Here is a 24,910-nt window from a genome sequence, read left to right on the forward strand (position 1 = left end):
ATATATAATACTGAGGTTTTTTTATATCTAGAAATATATATAAAATATATATGTATAAATAAGAGGAAAACGGAAGAAAATGCTCTTAAAGCTGTTCAGTCGCTGTCAACACTAAATATATAATTATTATTTTTATAGTAATCAAGGCACTATTAATGTGGACATAGCATCAAAGATGACTGCTACTTTATTTTTTCATTTTGCCTGCTCATGATGTGCTGAACAGTATTATGTGGGAATATCATGGCATTGTCTTCCTAACAGTTAATATGTAATAAGAAAAACTAGCCTGTAGTATAAATATTTCTTCCCTGTTCTCCTGCAAATGTAGCATGGCTCCATCTCCCACTCTCTCAACTCAAAAGAAAAATCGAAAACAGCTATTGTTACTATTGAGGTGGATTTTTTGTCATTTTTCAAGTTAGCTGTTCTGAGCAACAGAGAAGAAATGTCTATTTTTTTGGTCTTCTTTAACTCACTTAGAGATTTGCATTGTCTCCACTAGCATCTCTGTGTGATGCCTTTCTCCTCAATTAAAATTTTAAAAGAAGTGCTAGACATAAAGAGGTAAAGATGTTGTAGAAAATGTTTTGGAAATTCTGTATAATTTAAGTACAAAGCAGTTTAAATGAAGGAGTTGATATTTCAAGTATGTTTCCAATTAATACAGAAGTGCATAAGAATCAATAGTTTACATGCATGTATGGCTACTTCTGTTTTTATCCTCTGTGTAAGAGAAGGGCTGCTCCTTTACATAAAGACTGGCTTTTTCTCATGTTTAATATAAATGACCCATTGATGTAGGGTGACATTCGAGCATCTGCCTAAAGCTGTCATCTACAGACCTCTGGCTTTGTAAGGTTGCCGCTATTTTCTTTCCTTAAAAGGTTGTGCCCATCACTGTTTGTCAGAGGATACAAGAAGAGGTCACATGTCTGTCCAAAGTCTAAAAAGCATAAAATTTGAAATTCTGGATAAATTTTCCTTCATTTTTGAGTCAGTATTTGATTTTTAAAACCTATATTTAAAGGGTTTCACAGTACTGAACAGCTTTGTTTACTTGCTTCACAAAATATCTGCAAGGAAGAACTCTTCTTTAAGCTAAGTCATTGTACTAAAGAACCACTGCTGTACACTTGTTTCTGCTGTCAGTTGAAATTCCTTCCTTGAATGTACACAGCTGTAAAATCTCAGGCCTATTGTACCATTTCATAAAGATATTATTTTGCATGGTATTTAATTGAGACTACCCCAGTGGCCACCAGTAAAACTGCTTTTTGTGTCAGACAGCAGTGCTGCAGTATGGTACTTATCTGACTAAGTGGTTCAAACTCCTCAGTATCCTAAAAAAATTAAATTGTTCTGTCTAAATAAGGGGTAAATTAATAAGACAGAGGAATAAGTTTTGTGCTTCAGTCATGAAATTGGCTCAATGCATTTGGTAATGTATTGTTTGTATTAAAGAATCTGCTTAACAGAGTCTCATGTTTTTAACCAGTCACTTAATATGAGCATCATAGTTGTAATGAAAGGTTGATTTCATGTAGTCTTGATCCCTGGTAAGAAGACAACTTTTAGTATTAAACTGTGTTAATAGTATTAAACTGCAGTATATGCAGGCTTTGCTGAAATAATGCAGCTTGCATTAACCTTTTGCATTGTGGTCACAGAGAAATGAAAAATATGCCCTGAGGTATAAAAATACAATAAAATACTGCCTATTTCAAGTACTTGTAATACTTGGAGTGAATTGGTGTAACCACTAACCTTAGTGACCTAACTCCTGAGTTTGCATTTTGAATGGCACTTCAGCAGCCTTTAGTAGCATTTGAAACTTGAAAGTAATTAACTGTTCTTTCAGCATGGCTAAGTAAATGCCTTAGGATGCTTTATAAAAGTTCCATTTCATGTCTTGGTTCACAAAACAGCCTAATGATTTAAATTGATGCTAAATCATTTTTAGTCAAGTCAGAAGTGTTTCTAGACGTGCTATCGCCGTATGAAGCCATAGTTTATATACTTCAGGAATAGAAATAGTTTCAATAAAACTGCAGTATGTTTCTAACCCAGTGATGACATCAGTTTGCCAGATAGTGTTACTGACATAAAACAGTGTTTTCCCTACTGATTGGAAAATGTAAACAATATTCTTTATGTACTGGAATGTACCACAGTATCTTAAGCTATTTTTATGCCTATTACAATTAGTAATAATGAGTAAATATCTTTGAATACATTCCAGTTTGTTGTCCCCTCTATCATGTTCTTCATGATAGTAATCAATGAGGTTTTCTTAAGGTGAAATTCTATATTGATGGTGCCTGTGTTTGCTGTTTTGTAATGTCATATTTCAGCATTTGCTAACAGATTGCGCAGATCGAAGCTTGCATGCAAGTGGTACAGTGCTAATTAGAAACACCATCTATCTGAGGTATAGCTAATCTTCAATGTACTTAGTGCTCTGAGTTACTTTCTGTAAATGCAAAAAGGTAGGATCCTGTAGGATAATTGCATGTTTGTTAAAATAGCAATTCTGCTATTTCTCAGGAAATACTGACTTATTTCCAGAGTTCCTTTCTGCCTTTTGCTTGATTCTTTTATGTTCTTTGCATTAACTGTGACTTTGAAGTCCTTGAGAAAATGCTGAAATATATAAATTCAGCTTCTTGTCTGTTTGACTACCTGTATCTCAACACACAGGGAAATGGTTAGCAGAAGAGGATAAATCTGAATCTACAGCTTAGGGAAGACAGATGTTCTGTGTTCATTACATATTCTGTGTAGCCTTAAAGAAAGTGGTAGTGTTTGCTGATAGATATGTTAAGAATATTGGATCAAACAGTGCCTTATTGCAGTGGCCTGGTTTCATTCTACTTGAATATATTTAACCAATGGGAAGGTGAATTTTATGTAGATGTGATACATGATGCAGCTGAGTAATTTAACCAATAGGAAAAAAATTAATTCAATATTTGACTTTAAAAAGAAATGTTGTCTTCAAATTACTTCTGCAGTCTAATTTAAAATGAGGTGCCCATCATATGATAAATAAAAGTGGTTTTAAAATTTTGATCGCTCTTAAAATTTAGAATCTAGACTATCAGGATATCACATACATGCTTCCTCTGTGATAGAGAGTACTGCTACTGTGTGGTACTTAGTGAAAGTAAACCATTAACTGAAGTAGAATCAGAATCCTAGTAAAAGCTCAAGAAATCCTCCACCTTTCATTAAGAAGTTCTTTCATTTTAACCAGGGTATAGGTCTTGAAAAATAACTGTAGTTATTCTTCTTAGACAGAAGTTGGAAAATATGAAGCCCCATAGTTAACTACAAGAAAAATAATGAATAAAAGTCTCATTTTGCTTTCATGCAGAAAGAAATGTTCTGGTTATGTCTAAGGAGAGACTACAATATCAATTTTAGCTTAGAAATGTTAGTTTTGAGTAGGATTAATATTTACATTCAGTAAGAACTGTATTTTGATAAGAAAACCTGAGATTATCTTTCTTTTTAAATTGGAAGTTAAGTTACCATGTAATGTCCAGTGATTTGAATTCCGTTTGCACCTGGTTTGATGTTATGTGGTATGTTGGAGTGGGATCCGGACCTGGAGTAACGATGAGTCTCAATATGAGTATGGTCGTTCTCCTCCATTCTTAGTACTTACAACATATATATAGACATTTACCCAGAGTACGCGAGCGCAGCGGATACATGATTGGTTTATTGCCCTTGTCCCAGTGTCCAGGTTAAACTTATGATTGGAGCAAGCAGGTGTCTGTCCACATTCCAGGATGTTTTCAGGAATACCAGGGAGCTTGTTGACACTGGACTCAGAGCCGGTCAGAGCCAGCTCTGCCAGGCAGAGCTCGCTCCTTATCAGCAGTTCAAGGCTAAGCCACAGCCGCTGCAGGCCTTACACCACACTACAAGCTGGGTTGTCAGCTTCAAGGAAATCATGTCTCTTTTCGCATAGCCATTCCTCCACAGTGGTATAAACCAAAAGATTCATGTTAAAATCTCAAAATGCATAAGCAAAAGAGTTCACATATTGCAGTTTATTGAAAATAAGTCAATCCATAGTGGTGATTTCTTCATAACCATATTTTTATCTAATCTTCAGCTTTAATGTAGTACAAACCCCATTGCTTATTTGAATGTTTTAGAAGCAGTAAAAAGCCAGTATAATAATTTCTTGTTGTTGTAACTTACTTTGTTTCAGAGCCACCAGTTCCCATTGCTCCACCTCAGCTGTCCTCAGTTGGTGCAACTTACCTGTGGATACAGTTGAATGCCAATTCCATCAATGGGGATGGGCCCATTATTCAAAGAGAAGTTGAGTATCGAACTTCAAGTGGAAGCTGGTATGACATACAACCTGTGGACTCCACAAGCTATAAGATTGGGCACCTGGATCCTGATACAGAATATGAAATCAGTGTATTGCTTACAAGACCAGGTGAAGGAGGAACTGGATCTCCCGGCCCAGCTCTCAAAACAAGAACAAAATGTGCTGGTGAGTACCCAAAAATTATAGGAAAGTTGTAAGCATCTTTCTAGGGCTGTAAAGGTAAGTTATTTCACCAGCAGTTTTTACTGTCTACCTTAAACCAGCAGGCTGCAAGAATTAAGACTGAATGCTTTTAAGTATAAGCTATTAGCATTTGCCAACTATGATGGCCTTAAAACCAGCCTTCGCTGCCGCTGTAGATTGTAGATTAAATCACAACTGGGCATGCTTTACTATCTGGTATGAACTGAGCTCTCTCCATTTCATTACACCCCTCTCTTTCTAGTATATGTTTGGGTTTCAGGTTACTTCATCATTTTTGTTTCTTTTTTTTTTCCTGGCTAGATCTGAAGCTTGGTTAAAATTTTGTTTGTTTTGGTTAAAGTTGCTGTTTTCCTTTTTTCAATGTCAGTTACATCAAACTTGTAGATAAAGTGGAATGATATTCTGTGTAACAGCAAATTCATTCACTGTTAAGTCTCAGTTAGCAGATGAGGTTTAGCAAAGAACTGCTTTCTTGAGTGACTGACAGCATGTCTTTTATTAAATGAGATAGTGTAATTTCTTGTGCTTTGTAGCAGTCTTGGCTCTTGTTTTGGATGTTTTAATTAATAGAGCTGACCTCTGAGTGTAAAAACATACAAAGTAGACCTATTATACAAAAGCAATTGTACAATAATTTTCAGTAGGAGTGGCAGTGATATTAGTTTGGGATTCAGCTGCTCAGAAAATAATAGAGGATACTGTGACCTGAATTTTTTTAGTCGTTAATATTTTCACCCAGTATTTCAAATCTTCTTTATGCCTCCGTAAAGTTCATAGAAGATAGTCAGGAGTGTACCTAGAGGAAATGGGAGCAAGCTAGTGATGTTAGCATATTGTTCCTAGTCTTTTAAAGAATGGTTTGATGTTATTTTTCTTTTTAACAGGAAAAAATTACATACTTCAACAGAAGTAAGATGTATTTCCATTGCATATGAAAGTAAAGTTACATTTTGTTAAGTCACCTGGCCACCTGTCAGTGTCTAAATAGCATTGCAGTTCATTCTAGCACAAAATGAAATATAATTGCTGTCAGAATGCCAGTGTTCTTTTGAAGATGCAAGCTTATACAAGTACTAACTCTGTGATATTATTTTGGGCTTTTTACTGCAAAGTATTTATTGAAAAATGCCAAAAGTAGTCCATTAAGTTCTAATAACAGTTAAGTATTTATTATTTACAAGATTTTCTCAACTACACTAAGATAACTTCAGCTTAGTCAAAAGTGAAGCATAAAAGTTAATTACAATTCCCTTCAGGAGGGCTTCTGGGTCACTGTGCCTTTCATAATAATGTAAAATATCTGTCTAGACAAAGTAAGTATGAGTTTAGTATGCAGGTACTTAAGTTATTTTAAAATTAAACCACTTTTTCTAATAGTTTGATCATCTCCTTATATGATGAGTTAATGCAATACTGGGTGCTATGTAAGTGAGCCTGTCTGTACCAAAGGGTTAGAGAGTGTGCTGGGTTGACACCAGTCAGCAGCCAAGTACTCATCCAGCTGCTCACCCCATCACCTCTGCCGTGGGGCAGGGAGAAAATAGAAGGAAGGCAAGAAGAGTCATGGGTTGAGATGAGGATGGTTTAACAGGTGAAGCAAAAGATGCACTTGCAAGGAAGGCAAAATAGGAAATTTATTCACTGTTTCCCATCAGCAGGCAGATGTTTAGTCAATTCCTGGGAAGTAGTGCCTTGGCACACTTACTGGTTTCTTGACAAGACAAACACTGTAACAATTAACATCCCTCCTTCCTCCTCCTTTCCTTGAGCTTTCATTTCTGGCTGTGATCATATGATATGGAACATCCCTTTGGTCAGGTGGAGTCAGCAGTCCCTGCTGTGTCCCCTCCCAGCTTCTTGTGCACCTCCAGTATACTTGCTGGGGAGGGGCAGAGCAGGAAAAAGAAAGCCTTGAGGCCGAGCAAGCACATGTAAAACACTGGTTTGTTATCAGCCTTATTTTAGTCACAAATCCAAAACACAGCACCACACAGACTGCTATGAAGGTGATTAACTCCATCTCAGTCAGACCTAGTAGAAAGTGAAATCCTGAATTTTAGTTATATTTAAGAACATCATATGCTTTCTAATCTTTTCAGTGGTACATACTGTTGAGTATTAAAACATGCATTCAGTCTCATAAACCACTATGTACAGGAAGCATTTTATTACCTGGTAACGTCTTGTAATACATCAGAATTATTTGTCTTTTCATTAAGCTAAACAGTAACCTTCTTAAATTAAAAGCATAAACTGATGGCTGACTGAAAAAATGTAAATTGAATGATGACATTAAATCTGTCTCTACAAATTGGCTTTTTTTAATAGCAGAAGATCCTGCTTTGAAGGTGTAGTGGTTATTGGTTAACTGTTAGCAAGTGACATGCTAATAACTCGCCCAAGGGTTTAAAAAGAGATGCTGATAAACTAATGACGGTATAATTAAGCTGGCTAGGAGTAAAATAATGCCAGTCTCCAAAGCATACCATAGAATTAATAAAACAGGAGTCTTTAAGAGAAGAATCATTGCACCTTTTTAATTACTGTGATAATTGTATGCTGCTTGCCTGTTCCCTAGGGGAAGATAGCAAACCACTTGGAGACTTGAAGCAGTATGCTAGGCATTCAATAATCTTAATAGTTCTCCAAAGCATTTGAAATATGTTTTCATTTTACCAAAATGAGATTTCAGAGGCTTGTAATAGACAAGTCTTATCTGTTACTTTCCTAAATAAAGGCATCTATAATTAGAATGCAAAGGAAAAATCTCTCCTGATTTGGTTGCATCACACTCAGTGGAGCAGTTACTACTTCAGAATGTGCTTTGCTTCCTTTTGATGAAATACAATGTAAATGTGAGTTGTAAATGTAATGTTTCAGTGTAATGTTCAGGAAGGCTGAAGAATTGCATTCAGGTCTGGATGGGATTTAACCTAGAACATGGAGTTCTGGTTTGAAAAAGAGGAGTTTAATGGATTTTGGTCACTGTGAACCACATTAGAGTCAGAAAAAAAGGTGTTTTCTCATTTAAAAGTGTGAAATAGAGGCCTTCCCAGGTTGTCTGGAATTTGAATCACTACTTTCTGTGCTCAAAGCTCCCTCTTCCCATATCCGTCTCATGTGGTGTTATGAGCCTAGAAGACTGCTGCTATTTAAAATAAAATGGGGACAGGGGGAGATGAGAAGAAAATTCATTGGGAAATAGATGCATGACAGGACATTTCCATTATATGGCTTGTCTCAAATTACTTGGATGTACATTTTCAGTCTGGAATAAAACAATCTGTAAAATAAGAATTCCAGAGTAGTCACCCACAGTCAGAATGCTTCACACTTCGGACACCTTCATCTGTGGAGCAAGACTGTTAGCCAGGTGTGAGGTTTGTAATGCCAGTCACTGCTACAGAGAGCAGAGTGAGCCATTGCTTGCAGTGAAATAGCTGCATAGGTGTTTGAACCAAAGAAATCACCTTGTATGTAAGCACAGAGCAGTACTTAGAGTGGCTCTGCCATGTGGGATGTAAGACATTTGAGGACCTGAAAATCAGTAGTTATTAAAAAAAACCCCTGTTATCTCAGTTATTTTACTGAAACAAACTATGTGTCTGAAAAAGTCCAGGATCAAATCTTCTCTGAATCATAGAGCATGGAATGCTTTGGTTGGAAGGGACCATAAGGATCATCTAGTTCCAACCCCCTAGTAGGGACACCTCCCACTAGCCGAGGTTGCTCAACACCTCATCCAACCTGGCCTTGAACACTTACAGGACTGGGGCACCCACAGCTTCTCTAGGCTACCTGTTCCAGTGCTTCACCACCCGCACAGTAAAGAATTTCTTCCTAACATCTAAATCTAAACCTACTCCCTTTCACTTTGAAGATGTTCTTCCTTGTCCAATCAGTACAGTTCCTGTTGAGACCCAGTCTGACCCGAAACCAGTAGGACTGTCCATAGTAAAATTTAAGTAGGAATGTTGAAGGACTGATAAGCTAAACTGTGTTTTGTAGTTTCTTCTCATCTATATCAATATTTCTGTGGGTATAATTATTTATTTCAGTGCTGTTCAGCATGTTTCATCTCTGAAATGCATTGCGTGATGCAAGTCTTGATCCAGTATGTGTCCCTTCACTCTGGTGGTGAGACAGTACCCCAGTCATAACACTCCTGAAAAATCCAAAACTGCTAAATGGACTCCTTTTCCTTCTCCTGCTCCTTTACTATTATTAAAATGAATTTCAAAGCAGTGTTGTTCCTTGAATCTGCTGCTGAACAGATACAGCTTAAAGACGGCTATCTGTGGAAGAAAAGGTAAAATAAAATCCTCTCTCCTGCTAAGGGAGGGGATTTTTAAGGCCCCCTGGGGAAAATCGTTGCCTTTTTTTATCATGTTTCTTTTTCACTGTGACATTTGGAATAATTCTATAAAATTAGCATATTTTCATTTCCTGAAACAGTAAACTCTACTGAAATTTAAGAAAGCAAAAAATAAATAAAAAGACTGCCATGAGAGAAACTTCTGATGGATTATCCCCAAACGGTGGGTTTTTTAAAATTCAGAACTGTACTTCTTTTTGTTAAGACACAATTATCGACCTAAAGTATTTGCAAAAACAGTCACTGTCAATTTAACCGATAATTTTCATTCAAAGAAGTAACAGGAATGTTTTAATTAGCATAGTTGATTTTGCTGTCTCTTCTCCCCCATCACCTGATCTTGTTAGGAGGAAAGTTGTTACTCCCAGTACAACTGAGCTCTTGAAACCCTGCTGCAGGTTAGTTGTAAAATGTCTGTTACTCCTAGAAGGCTTGTTACAATCTGGAGGAACTAAGCAGAGGAGCTCTTTAAATCTTCATTCTTGAATAATATTGTTTTTCTTTTTACTCATTTTCCTCACTGCTTTGGCATCAGCTGGATAATCTTCCAAGGTGTCAAAATTACTTCACTAGTTCTGTGAGCCCACTGGCATCCACTAGCATCGCAAAAAAATCTACATGTGCCAGAATACACTCATGGAATGATAATCCTTTTCTGTCTGATCAATTAAGACCTGCATTAGATTGCAAGAGACAGAAGTGTCTTTAGGCAGATGGTAGAGACCAGCAACTGTCTTGAATCCTGCATACAAATTCAATGTACTCAGCTATGCTAGATGGTATTCCATGCCACCACTTTCCTCCTGCCCCATGACGTGGAGCGCTTGCCAGGTCCTGCAAGATGGACAGTCTGCAGCCACCAGTGTACAACATTCAGAATACAAAGGCACTTCTGCAGTTGGCCTTCCCAGTTTTCCATCCTCCCATCTTCTTTTGTCATTAATTCTGTAGTTAGCCTCTCCCTTTATCAGTGTTCATGCCTTAGCCTGGCTTATTTCCATGCCCCCTTCCCTGTTCTGTGTCACTACTAGGAAAGATGACTTCCTTCCTAAGAAATTCTCTAGGTTGAAATGACACCTGCCTTTCTCTGTCCTTGAAGTCCTCTTTGGATCTTTTGACCTTTTTGGCTCAAGAAAAGAGGAAGGATCTTAGTGTCACTGGGAATTAAGTTATTCCTTCTCGTTACTGTACCTTGGGGGACTGCCTGTGAAGAGGTTCAGGTTGTTTCAGGCGTATAACAAAGTCTTAACATTGCTTTGTTTTGTGATCATAAGAAAATGTCAACTTGAAGCTGTACTGCAGGTTCTTTTCCACAGCTCTTTCTCAGAGCTTCGCAATTTTCTCAGAAGTTTGAAGCAGGGTTTGGCAGCTGTGTTGTATTAGAGCCAGACCTCAGGTCACAGACACCTGAACCCTGAGGAGGAGGGTTGCAGATGTTGCACCATTTTATTTTCCATGGAAAAGTTCAATGATATTTCTAAAGTCACCATCCCTAGCCTGAAACTGTTATAAACTTTAGGAAGAAGTTGCATTGATTTATCAGAACTTGTATTTCATTTATGGTTTTACTGTGAAAGTAAGTTCCTACTGTGTTGTCCTTTCTCTTAATGCCCTTCTAATGCTTGAATCTTATATAAGGTCCACTTCCTCATAAGGGTAAAAGCTAGCACTGAATTTTCTGCAGTTTAGCAGGTGAATTGCAGCTTTGGATGTTCAGAAGGTAAACTGATACATTTTAATATAATTCCAAGAAAATGCTGCACAGTGAAATACATGTCCATGTCTTTGTGTCACTGACTTCTGATTAGGAAACTTACTTCTGATTAGGAATAAAAAGCATCTTCTTGGAAGGGGCCCGGAAGAAAACACAAGTGGTGTTCAGCTGTGACTAGTATATGAAAGTTCTTCTTTGGCAGCCACTTGTCTGGAAATAAGCACCCAAGCTGTTCCTTAGAGAGATGATTTGTTTGATGCTGTCTTACAGAACAGCCTTCCCTTGTCTTACTGGAAATCCTTGTTCAAGAAAAACCCCAAATAATCTGAATTCCTCCCATTAAAAATTCTTTTTCAATCCAGTTCTCCTGCTCTTTGTCTAAAATTCCCCTCTGGAAGTCGTTTAAGTCCCTGCAAGGAAAAAATAAAAAAAGATAGTTAATGACAGGGCAACTGTAACAAATGCCACTCCTATCTTCAGGAAGGGCAAAAAGGAAGACCCAAGGAACTACAGGCTGAACAGCCTCACCATAATCACTGGGAAGGTAATGAAACAACCAATCTTGGAAACCATTTTCAGGCATACAAAGGACAAAAACATGAGCAGGAGAAGTCAGCATGAATTCACAGAGGGGAAGTCATGCCTCATGAACCTGATAACCTTCTGTGTTGAAATGGTTTGGTAGGTGAGGTGAGAGCAGTGGAGATACTCAAAAGTTATATGGGTATCATACTAAGCAGCCTGCTCTAGTTGGCCCTGGTTGAGCAAGGGTGGTGTAGGGCATTGTTGGACCAAATGGACCAAACCCTTTCTACCTCAGCCATTCTGTGATTCCAAATTTCTGTCAAAGTCAGGGAAGAGGAGTTGTGACCGTGGTGTCTGTTAAATTCTCCTGGACTCGGCTTTCATAAGCAGGGATGTATCATCATCTGTCCACAGTATACCTGTCCTTCCCAAAGGCTGTATGAACAGTGAGGTACAGTGTAATGGAAAGACATTATCTCAGACCAAAGTTTGAGTTCCACCACATCATTCTGGATGCTTCTTCAGATTTTTGGTTGCTAATGATAGGAAAAAATGAACATTTTCTTTTAGAAAATAAAACATTGTTAGGGTGTTTGCCCTTTCATTCCAAGTGTGTCTTTCCTTTGCAGGTGAAATAATAGTTGGTTCTCCATTCAGAGAATATTCATCCTGTAAGCACAAATACTTTTTCTAATATCATCAGCCAAGCAAGCTGCTGTTACGTAGAAATTACTAATACCTGCACTTTTGTGTCTCCATCAGTCCATAAATACATATTTTTGGGTTAGTTACAACACACAGTGATCTCATTGGAGAAACAGGACATTTTCCCTCACTACCACCTGAAGGGGAAGTTAAAAAGAGGACAGAAAAACTGTGAATATGTAGGTCTATTGGCCCTCTCTCTGACTCATGTGCTGAAGTACATAAGGAAATAGACACATTCTAGTGATGATAAGAGCACAGAGTATGAAACCTGACTGAAGTGGGTTTGGTTTGAGGAGCTCCACATTACAGTTAAGAAGCATTTGGGATTCTCTCCTGACAGTTATAGCTGGATTAATATCGGGTTGAAAACTGAGTATGTGTAAAAAGAGCTGTCAGGAAGGACTGTCTTCGGTGGTGTGAAAAGCAGTCATATAAATGGAGACTTAGTTCTTCATTTTATTAGATTCCCATTTCAAAACATTTGCAGAGGAAGAAATTAACCTGCTCTTTGAGACAAATGAACCTTCACCAACTTAGAGCAAACCTGAGGGGCAAAACTATTAATTTCACATCTGCCAGGTAGAGGGAATATGAAGAAAACATAATGATCCTTGAGAAAAAGTAGATCATATGATTTCTCCGGTGTCATATCTTTATTTCCAGATTTGTTGCAGTTTCTTATTAATTATAAGGTTAAGCCCAAAAAACACACATTCAAATAATTATTCTGCCCAGCTTTGATTCAGGAAGAATTTCTTGTTACAGAGTGAAAAACACCCAGCAAGTTGGGAGTGTACTGGTTATAAACAAAGACTGGTATGTGGGTACCTTTAAGAGAAGTGCTAAGGTAGATATACTTCTGAAAAATACTGATAGGGCATTCCTTGGTATTACTGTTTTGAACAAACTGAATTTGAACAGTTTCATGAATGCTTTGAATCTCTTTTCAGAAGTATTGTTTCTGCAGATTTAAATAAATGCATTGGTACTCTATTACTAAAAGTCATTAGCAGTAACAGAGGGAAGCTATGTTTTGGCTATAGGTGCTTTTCCTATGAAGTTTCATTGGTAGCTTGAACTTTCTGCTGAGCACTTTCTCCTCTCATCTGAGGCCAACTTTTACATCAGCTGTTTCAGTTTTCACACACAGTTATAACTGGAAGGCAGAATCACATAAGCAAACTTCACTTCATCATTAATGATAGTGATCCTTTGGCAAAAACATTAGGAAATGACACGGGAAAGCATGGCTTTTCCTCTAACTCAGTCAATGGAGAAGGTCTTACTCAAAACCAAAGCAAAATCGTTTATACATTTGAAGTGGCCAAAGTATATTTACTTCAATTTCTGTCCAAAAGAGTCAATAACTGAGCATGCCTGAGGTTGTGTATGTTTGGAGACAGACACATGTGCATGCACACATACATCCAGATTTCTTTTTCCTTCGTATATGTGTATGAGCATATCACCCCTATGACCAAAGGGGATTTAGGCTCTAAAGAACAGGATGTGTAATAAAAAAACCAAAATGGTTGCATAAACTTCTGAGCCATCTGCTTTAGGAGTCAGGAAAATAAGATGTCCCATAGACAACAGAAGCCTAATTTCTGAAAGATTTGTCTATTAAATATCACTGCCTTATGAGTGTAATCCCATTTTCCTTTATGACAGACCTGCAAGCCAAGAGGCAGCACCCAATTAACCACGAATCTGCTGACAAATGGAGCATTTGATGTTAGACTTCTGCTTGTCTGCCCTGAGCCTCCTGAATGAAGGCACTGGTTTGACTCTCATATTCTGGAATTAAATTCTGGCAAGACTATGTCAAATTAGTGTAAATTTTAAACAAGTTATTTGGGTAAAATTTGCCAGTGGTCAAAAAGGGCATTGAAAGATGGAAATGGATGAACAGACAGGCATGCTTCTTGGTTTTGTTATTTTAAGGCTGACTCTTTTGTTTGAGACTGTTAGACCGTGTACTGTCTTGTTCAGCAGCTTTGCCCAGCTGTAAAAACACAAAACTGCACAATTCTGTTGGTTGCATCTGTGAAACATGCAACATCCAGGAATTATGTCGAAACACCAAGATACTTACGTTTCAAACCTTTTAGTAGTTAGGGTTTTTTTTTTCAAATGTTTTCCAAAAAAGCAAAACCAAAGGTTTGTAGAATGATTGGTGTACTCATTTTACCTCACTTGAAAGGAATATCAACAATGACACCACTCAGGTGCTTATATTCTTTTTTTTCAGTTCTTGTGAGGCAATTTGGCTTTGCAAACCTGTTTGTTTTATAAATGTGGTCGTATGCAGAATCCAGTCCAACCTCCTGAAGGTTCCCAAGAAGAAGAGCTGGTGCTGTGAGAGCTGGCTTTTCTGGTACTACTTTTGCCATAAAGTGCAATTACAACTTTCTAGCCTAGACTGTAGATGATGTGTCTAGTTTGAGATCTGAAATCAGGGTAGATCCTGGTGAAGAAATATCCTGAATTCGGAGAAGAAAAAATTCTCTCTCTTCAATGTGCTAGATTGCTGCAGTGCTGTAAATAGGTGATGCTGTTCTGCAGTCCGAGAATCTCTCCTGGTGAACAGGTGTGCGTCGCGTTTCTGTTACAACTACAAAAAAATAAAATTGAGACAGTTTAAAGACACTAGACCTCAGCTTCTCTAGATGTAAAGGAATAGTTTTGTTTTGTTTAATTATTCCTGAGTGTGTTGGTTAGAAAGGGAGAGGCATCTGTGAAACTGAGATTCTTCCAGGCTTTTATAGGCAACAAATACCTGAGAGAGGGAAGCTGTTCTATACCTTTTTTTTTTGCTGTTCTGTGCCTGCATGGCTGAATGAATTCTGGCCCAAAGAAAATAAAACGTTTGACTATGAGTGCATTGAGGAAGTAAATATTTACTTAAATGTCTAAAAAGAAACAAGAAATTAAATTGAAAAGCACTCAAGAGGTACTGTATTAAAAGAAAAACAACAGAGATTAAAATAAAACTACCAGTGAAATTAATGATTTAGGCCTCCTGCATGTCAATATGCTCAGCCATCTAAAATGCTTATAACAGTTGTGTTTTCAAATTTATACTTCTGATGTCTGCATTTTCCATTATTCAGAATATACATACCATCATTGGAGATCCCTTGTTATTATTTTAAATATATTAACAACTGAATTTAGTTCATGCTTACTCATTCTGTTAAACTTGATCCATTTCCTGGAAAGAGAGAAGGTGGTTTTCTTTTGGGAAAGGGAGAATTCAGTTTTATTCATTAAATCATGATTCAGAACATTCAAAAAGCTCTCTGAACGTCTTTTGGTGCAGAAATTTTGCAGGAGAAAATGATGTTTATATTGGACTGTTACATTTCAGAATTATACATATGGGAAAATGCATGTAAAGCAAAAAGGCAATAATAAGTGTTTACTCTGGACATGCAGAAGTGCCTTTTCATTTCTAAAAAATTATGTTCTTTGGAAACAAAAATCAAATTGCCTGTCAGTTGTTCTTTGTTTTGACTGTTTCTGCAGATATTCTGTTTGCAATTAGCTAGAGAAAAAAAAGAATAAAAAATATCAATAATTTACTTAATTACTGTTGTATGGTGTTGAATTTGAGAGGTTGAACCAATGTGTAACTGACATGTTTGGCCAAGTAAATGAAAAAAATAACTTTTAATGACCTGAGCATAATTATAGATGACTTTGGAATGACAACTGGCAAAAATTGTACTATAATTAAATTTCCATTATAAAAGTTTCATCTTTTTTGTCTGACATATGAGGCTAGATTGTGAAGAGTATTCATTTATAAAAGAATGAATTAGAGAGCTATAATTTATAATTCAGGATAATCAATGAAAGCATTTCTTTTGTCAAAAAGCCTTTCACTGACAAACAGCATTGCATTGTTAGTTGTTTTAAAAAGAAACTAAAAATTCTTTATTTTTTTTCACTTACTGTAAAAGGAGATGGAAAATTCTGGTGGTTGAATCAAGTCTTTCAGTAATTCAGTGTAATATTATGCAGATAGGGCTCAGACTCTTCTTCATTAACATTAACTTTGTCTCAGTCTATACCTCAGACTGTTCATGAAGAAGTAGGATCTTTCTGAGGCCATCTTATCAAGATTCTGTTTAGTCTTAAACAGAGTTGTTTCTGATACAAGGAGCGACAACATATTCTGATTTCCAAACTTTCCGGTTATTGACTGACAAGGACCCTTTACTTTTCCATACTGGAGTTCCAAAGAAAATGAATAAAACCGTTACGAGGCTACCCTGTTCATTTCTGCCTAGTCTTTCAAAGGGAATGCCAATAAACACTAGGATTTTTAAAAGTTTGGGCACTCAATTTTTACAGGCAACAGCTAAGCTCAGAACCACTCTTATTTAATGATAAGTGATTCTTCTTCCATACACTCATTTGAGCTGCATATTTACAAAGTATTGTATATGCTTTTGTTATCACTCTTAATTAGATACAAGTCTAAATGTGCACTGATTCCTCTTACTGTACTATCTGTTCATTATTTAAACAAAGTGTATATGCCATTAATCTCAAAATACGATTCTTACATACGCAGAGAAGTCGGACTGTCTACTAAGTAAAAATGCCTTTCATCTTACCTGTGAGTCTGTTGAAACAATGAATCTGTTTCTACCCTGATAACATCGCAGCATAGCTTGGCATGAATCTTCCAAAATGAATTTATTTTAGTCTGTGTTACAGTGACACAATCTTGGCTAAGGGGTTAGTGTACAATATTGTACTGAGTTCCTAAAACAACTGACTTGAAAATAGGTTATTTTCATACTGATAACTTTCAGAGACTATGTGCTAAGATTCAAAGTTATTATTTACTTCTTTGTGTACTACGACTTTACTGTTAATCTTTTCACTTACAGATCATTGCTTGTGAAAGCAGTCAGTGTTAATATCTTTAAATCTGCCAGAGAAGTGCTCTTCTCCATTCATTTTCATGCTCTGCAGTAGCTCCTTCCTGAATGTTACTGCAAGCTGCTGAGGCCAGTTTGTGTGTCACATTCTTTTCATCCAGAAAACAGGCTTTAATCTCCACAAACTGATTTATGCAGTGATTGTTAAAACTGTATGATTTGCAATTAGATAACATGTTACGGTTTTATTATGCTTTTGGAGCTTTATAGATGCACATATCTGTAGTGGATCAGACAAGAGTTTTTTTCCTTAAAAGAGTTTCAGCTGTCTTCTGTTATTGAGAAGTTTTAAGTGGCATGGCCCTAGATGTCTTCTGTAACAACTATAATCCAATGTCAGTTGATTTGACAGGTTGAAATGCTGAAGTAGCAGAGCAGGAGAGTGCTCTGCCTTCTCAATGTCTTAAGGATGCATGAAGAGAAAGATAACCTTAAGAGAATTCTATGAAGATGAGTAAATCACAGATCCACATAAGCATTTAATTATGTCTTCATAGGGGATAGCTTGCATCTAGTATAGCAACTGTTCAGAGCAAATTTTTATTAAGTTCTCTAGATTGTATATAGATGATGACTTATTTATTTTTCAGATTTACAACTCATACATCTAGGTTTACTTTATGAGCACAGGTAACAAATTTGTTTTTTCTTAATGTTTTTTTTGCACAAGATTATTTCTTCCCCTGAAGGGATGGTGGAACTATTATATGATGGTGGAGAGACATGTAACAATGGATAAACTACTTTCAAACTCCTTCTCAGCAAAAGCTGAAAACTAGTCATTGAAATTATAAAGGGAATCACTTTTTCCAGTGAAAAACAAAAGCTGAAATGTGCAGCAACATAGGGTTGAATGAGACAACCTGTAGGAAGATGCAGAAACTATCATGGGTCTGTAAGTCTTTACCTGCTCAGAGTTTAAGACTTGTAAGAGCTGGCACATGTTAGAGACATATCCTAACTCATCTACAGAGAAACAAAAAGGTCAAAAAGCAGAGTAGCTTTTTGTGATGGATGGAAGAGCAAAAATGAATGTGGAATCTGTCTCCTATTGAGGAGGGAAGTGAGGAAGGAGTAAGCATATTTCAGATAGAAACAGTCTAGATGAGGTTCAGGAGACCTTGAGTCCTTTCTTTTGGTAAAAGTTAAGCTTTTGCTTTGACTGAAGCTCATCCAGTCCAACCTGGGCCTGGATTTTTTTTGTGATTTCAAGCATTTTCTTTTGCTTATATCCATGGAGAAAACCCTCTTTCCTCATTCTCATTAACTTTACCATTTTATTCATCATGTTTGACAGCAGTTTTGGGCAGCATTTCATGTGTAAACCTTGTAAAAAAACCCCAGTTATGTAGGCGTAATGCTGAAAAGCACAGTTGATAAAGCAATAATTGAAATAACAGTAGATTTTGGTTCTAACTAATAATGATCTATTGATGAAAAATAAATTCTGAAGCAAGTCTGTGGTACTTATTGGGAGTAATCACAGAAGCAAAGAAATGTTTGTTTTCAAGGTACTAATAAGCAATCTGATTATGCTGTATAATTGACTTGCCATCATGCTGTTATTTCAGGTTGCTTTATTTTGGAGAAAGTAAATATCAGCCAGTAAGACTTGACTAATTTTGCCTCCTATGATCAAACTCGGAAAGGTTTTGTCAATATTTTCATAAGAAACTTTCTGTTGATTTTGTCCCAGAATTGCTGTGAGTAATTTAAGGAAATGCTGTGGTTCCTTAGACAGCTTAGTGCCTATGGAAACAATAAATGCAACTCTCAGAAACCTATTTTCTGAGATTCAATAGAAGTATGGGTTCCTAATTGAGAATTGCCTGCAGCTTTTATGCATGCTATCAGGCACCGTGCTCATGCTGCTCAGTGTGTATCTTAGGTAACTTGTGTGGTCTGCACGGAAGGACAGGCTTTGAAAAAGATTGATTCAGAGCAGGACTCAAACAAAACGTTCTTACTTATCTTATAAATGAAACCTTTTATATATCTATTTCCTATTTTAAATTAGTGTTTAAAATTTAATTATGTTTCCACTGATTCGTCTGGGGAGAGTAACCTCCTGCATCTTTATAAGTACCCACAAGTCTCTTTGGAGATAAAAATAAAACATTCTAGGATGAAGTAAAGATTAGTTGCTCCTATAAAATATGTAAAGACCTGCCTGGGCTGTTGGAACAGTGATAGTGTCAATCCTAATATCCATTGATGAAGGAATAAAATCAGTGATGTTCCTGCAATAAGATCTTATTTAAACCTTCACTTTTAGAACATTGTTGATTATGTTCTGTGTTACAATGTGAGATGGTGCTTTGACTTTCTGAATCTGAGCAGAATGTGTTCTTATTCTGAATAGAGAAGACAAATGACTCCTTAATCTTTCAGACTGTATCCATTAATTTTTAGATGGGCCATTGCCAAGGTTAAGCTATAACACACTGACTCTACTCACTTTCAATAGCTGTTTCAAGGATGATACTATTTATTATGTCAGTGGAGTTAGAAGTTGTTCAAACATCTAATATAAACAAGGAAGTTTCCATACCAGATAAAAAAGACCATATTCTGAAGTCAGTTTCTGTGGATTTTATGCAACTGATTTGAAATACTGTGAGAGATGCCAGAGGCTTGTGCTGCTTAAGAATAACCTGACAATAGTGTAGAGTTACCGGCAGAGTGTCATGTTCTAGAAGAAATTAAAAATAATTCTATCAGTTTGTCAGAAAGATTGGGTATATTTGCTTTATATTTTTAACATAGTTCTTACTGGAAGAGGAGAGGTTGTCTGGATGGTCTTGCTTTGTCAAATTTCACAGAGTCACAGAATCATCAAGGTTGAAAGTGACCTTCAAGATCATCTAGTCCAACCATCCACCTGGCACCACCATAACTGCCCTTTAATCATAGCCCCAAGTGCCACATCCAGACTCCTCTTGAACACTTTCAGAGATGGTGAATGCACCACCTCCTTGGACAGCATATTCCAATGCCTAGCCTCTCTTTCAGACATTGTTTATTAAGGGTTTTTTTTTTTAATAACACGTAATCTGAACCTTCCCTGGCACAATTTAAGGCTATTTCCTCTTACCCTTTTACTTGAGACATGGCAGAAGGTAGTTGCAGTGAGAGATAAAGTTCCCCCTGAGCATCCCTTTCTCCAGACTAAACAGCCCCAGCTCCCTCAGCTGTTCCTTGTAAGACTTGTGCTCCAGACTCTTCCCCAGTTCCATTGCCCTTCTCTGAACATGCTCCAGCAACTCATTAATTAAATAATTAAAAGGACACCCATCCCTCTTAAAGTAAGGGGTCCAAAACAGAGCACAGTACCCAAGTTGTGGCCTCACCAGTGCCGAATATGAGAGAGACAATCACTTCCCTAGTCCTGCTGACCACACTGTTCTTGATACAGGCCAAGATGACATTGTCCTTCTTGGCCACCCGGGCACGCTGCTGGCTCATATCCAGTTGTCTGGCAGCCAGCACTCCCAAGTCCCTTTCTGCTGAGCAGGTTTCCAGCTGCTCTTCCCCAGGTCTGTAGCACTGCGTGGGGTTGTTCTGACCCAAGTGCAGGACCTGGCACTTGGCCTCGTTGAATCTCGTCCAATCGATGCGTAAGTTTTGAGTATGGCTTTTGAACACAGTACAGCTGACTGGTGACAATGTGTTGCAGGTATGTGCTCCTGCTAGCAAAAAATAAACTAGAAATTTCAGTATATGTACTGACATGACTTTTTATATTCTCATAATGTTTTGATGTCTCAAAGCAAGCTTCTTTTATACGTAAGTGGCAGCTGAAAGAACAAACCTCTGATTTTAGCCGCATACTCTCCACACCTGATGGGAGAGACAGGAAAGGGCACTTGAACAAGAGTATAGGGACCTGAAGAAAGGGTGACACAATGGAAGAAGAAATATAGGCCTGTCAGACCTCCCCCATTTCTTTCTGCATTACATATTAGTTTCAGTAGGTTCAAATCTTGAGGTGCTGTATTTTTTAAAAATACATTGCCATTATTTATCACATTATTCTTAGAATGTCATCCTGTGCTGACTGCTTTTTCACTTCGTTTCACTTAATTTCTTCCTATGATGGCTTCTTTTGTCTAGAATCTTTACTTTTTTGCTTTTCTTCCTTTGCTGTGTATTTTGGTTCTGGTTTAGACAGCCCTTCCCTCAAAAAGCATAGCATTTAGGATCACGTTGCACTTAAGTCCCACTGAAGTAAATATGTGCATCTGAAAGAATGTGCTAAATTTTATGCTATTCCATTTTAGTGTGTTTGATCTAGTAAGACTGAATGGAGCAAAAATATATCATGTTTTAAGATGCAAACTGCATGTTTGCTTTGCTGTTAGTATCCTGTCCAGAAATGCTAGAAAGAAAGTAACTAAGGCATTATGATCTAAGTGACAGTATCTTTATTTCTTATTTCTCCCCCTCCAGCCCCCCCAATTTTGTATAGGTAAAGTTTTAAAAATCTAGGCTATTACATATGGGATTCAAAATTTTTCAAAGTACTAGAAATGAGCAAAAGAATTCTTTAAAAATGAAGGCTATTGACACGTTATTTAAAATGACATGTTGTAATGCTCCGTAAAACAATGACACTTTTTTTGTAATGCTTTCAGAATGAGATGTGAATTGCCACAGGATAGAAAGGGTTTGTCCATAGCAACGACCACAAAAATGTTCCCAGCTATAGACACCTGACAGTCAAGCTTGGATTTTATCGATTGTGCTTTGAACCCTTCCATTTCTCTTTAGTTCCACTTTTGGGGCTATAAACTCTGAAGCTTTGGCTAAGTGACTTTTTCATTTGTGATCCATTGTCCTTGGTCAACCAAGGTCTGCAGAAGTCACCAAGGGGAATAACAATAAGGGAGAAGAAGCTCTTTTCTGTCCTGTGGAGGAATTATATTTGGCATAGGCCCTCTTCAGGTGCTTCAAGCAAAACTGCCCTGTGAAACAGATCAGAGGAACCCCAAAGGGAATAATGTCAAAGGAATCAAAGGAATGCGAATGTCCTGCATCATCTGGTTAATCTTCCTTGTAAAATAAAGAGCTACTTCAGAGTTCAATTTGATCCAAGAAACTCTTGACAGTTTCTTTGATGTTTTTTCAAACCAAGAAGGATTTTTTTTTTTAACCTAAAGTTTCAGTATTGAAAGGACATCTATCATTGATACATATGTGCCATTTGTCTTCTCTGTGATAGCAAGAATTAGGAAAGCATTTTTGAAACTTGTGGTGGTGAACTTTTTTTCTTTAGTTGGATGACACTTTCATCAAGCCATCATCCAAGAGAAAAGTCATTTAGAATATAACCAGGGTGAATTGTGAACTCAGCACTCATTGATTTGCAGTAAATCTAGACTAAAGCAATCTTATCTTCAGTGGAGCACTGACTCCTCCAGGGTTTCAGATAAACACCAAAAGAGACAGAGCTGCTCTTTCAGAAATTAGATTTAGAAAAATGAAAGCTGAATTTCTGCACAGATTTCCAGAGATACATCATGTTTCAGATTATTCAGAGTTAACGATTTTTTCCCCACAGCGATACTGAACCTGATCAAAAAGTGCTAACTTCGGCATGGAACCATTCCTGGATGCAAAGGAGTAGCTGGAATCCAGTTAGTAATATTCTAGTTGACACAAACCTGTGTGACCCTGTGTGCAAGGAGGGTCCACTGGCAGACAGCATCATTCAGTTTAGGAACCTGAACATTAGTCAGAAAGCAGCACAGGATCTTGGAATAGGAGAGTGTTAAATCATTGAGGAAAGTCCCTAGTAAAGAGAAGTCTTTTAGGAAAGAAGTTTTTGGACTAGTTTCAACTAGTATTTTTGCAGAAAAACATAAGGAGGAGTATTGGCTTCCCAAAGGGTTGGATTCCGTCCCCAGCACATATGCTTTCCCATAATTTTTTCACTAGTTTCATGGCTTCTCTAGAAATGAAGAGCTGAAAATTATCATGCAGATAACCAAACGTCCAAGTAGATTTAGCCATAGATTTTTTTCCATTAGGTAGACACAAGCCAGGATATTTGCTTGGAGGCCTTTTGCTTTTTCACAGACCAGTTTCATTCAGTCTCACTGCTTTGCTTTTGAAAGTCAAATTTTGAGAGAACTCAAGAGATATTCAGAGAAAGCTATTTTTGGTGCCTAGTCTTCTAAGAATGAATCATGAAATCAGTATTTTAAAAGGGGATGAAAAGAGATTTACAGCCTATATAAATCCTATTACCATGCAGATATATAGTGAATTTTTCTTACGTCATGGATTGAAAGATCTTTAGAAAATACAGAAGTGATACCTTATCCTTTCTTGGAAAAAGGCAGTTTATTCAGACACTTTTCATAGAACCAGATTGTGCTATAATAAGTAACAAGATTACCATCAGGTAGGAACAGCACTTGCAGATCCTAAATGTCATGGATTATACCTTAAATGTTGACTTGTGTAGAGATCTACTGTCAAGATACAGTTATGCAGAATATAGCTATTGCTTGGAAAAGTGTTAATAGCAAAAGGAAAGAAATAGGAGGAAATATGTAATGATCCTTTCAACAATCTGAAAGTCATAATATTTCATGTTGCAAAATCAACTTTCTTTTCCATTCATGCAAGCAGCAAATAAAAAAGCCGGGCAGAGCAAAGTAGGTGGAAAAAGTGTTCTCGTTTTCTTTAGGAACTTACTTTAATCTGGGGGAAGTCTGGCACATGAAAATGGCAGTTTCGACTACAAAACCACCTGAAATATTTCATCCGGTTATATTTTAACCACAAGAATATTTTCCACATCTTGGACTGTTACTACTGCATTGGTACTAAACGTTTCTGAAGTCCGTTCATTGAGATGGAAAGAACATATGATTAATTTCAGATGTTAGTATGTTTTCCCCTGATGGCTAGTCTGTGGTCTGTAGAGCTGCAAATGTTTCTCTCCTCATAAAAGAAGCAATTCCTTAACTTTAATGATACCTGTAGTTAAGTGTGGTTCCAAAACACATAGCGGTAATGTTGTAGAAACCAATTACACCACCTGACTTTCACCATAATAACTCACGTAAAAAAGCAATCTCTGACATGGTTGTGGATCTTATGCTCCACGTATTTTTCATACTTTTATTTTGATTTATTTAGATTTTATTTTATTGTACTTAATTCTGTTACCAGTAAGTGATTTCATTTTAGCCATTAGGTAATCTGAAAAATCCATACTGTGTGGTCCTTTCCTGTTTTTTTCATGGCTGTACTGGGTTAGTGCTGAACTACCTCTACCTGGCTGCAGACAAAATGTCCAGATCTTGAGGTTTTATCTTCTCTGTAGGAGCTTTGCTGTTGCCAGAGTAATGAGCATCACTATGGCTGTGAGACGTCTCAGGCCCTGATCTTCAGAGGATGTCAAAACTGCCTGGTGTTGGATGCAGATAGGGGCAGCAGCCATCTCTTGTGTAAAATTCCTGGCAGAGGGGTGATTTCACTAGTGCTTTGTTTTTAATTGATACTTCCCCAGAAATGGCTTACAACCTCATGCAGTCTTTAATTTCAAAATTATTCTTGGAGACATGGTGAAGTTTAGAGCTATTAATTTGTGTTTTCATTGTGTTGATAAATTAAATAGCTTTAAGAATGACTAAGTAACATGAAAAAAAAGTGGAAAGTTTAATGATTCACTCATCTATTTGGGTAAAGCACAGTTGAATGATTTCTTTTTTTCCCCTGTACTTCATTTGCAGACCTCCATAAAAGTTTTAACAGCTGTACAGCTGTGCCATTACTGCATACAGCGCTCTGGATAGAGTATATAAGCCTATTGACTGGAGGTCTACTCAGTTACCTGCTGAGGATCACATAGAAATAATTGATGGAGACCCAGAAATCTCCACTAAGAAACACTAATCCTGGTGATTTATATAAAGGTTTATGGTAAACTCTGTTATCTAGACTAAATTGGACAATGACACTCTGGGAATTACAAATATTGTAAATCTACATTATTGTTACTCAGTTGCTTACAGTGCATTTTCTAGCAGATGTTTCAGAGCTGAGCTATATTCTGCATGAAA

At 37.1% G+C, this 24,910-nt stretch overlaps 1 protein-coding gene across 1 annotated transcript in view; it reads left to right on the forward strand.

The window, feature by feature from the left end:
* Nucleotides 1–4,225: 4,225 nt before the first annotated feature.
* PTPRM (protein tyrosine phosphatase, receptor type, M) overlaps nt 4,226–24,910 on the forward strand; it is a gene marked incomplete at its 5' end in the record, with an annotated part of 275,129 nt that continues 254,444 nt past the window's right edge. The window contains one exon of the mRNA XM_009083735.1: nt 4,226–4,519. Coding sequence (XP_009081983.1) covers nt 4,226–4,519 — 294 coding nt within the window. The remainder of the gene's footprint in view (nt 4,520–24,910) is intronic.

This window comes from Acanthisitta chloris, unplaced genomic scaffold (genome assembly GCF_000695815.1).
Source record: "Acanthisitta chloris isolate BGI_N310 unplaced genomic scaffold, ASM69581v1 scaffold420, whole genome shotgun sequence".
NCBI classification, from domain to species: Eukaryota; Metazoa; Chordata; class Aves; order Passeriformes; family Acanthisittidae; genus Acanthisitta; species Acanthisitta chloris.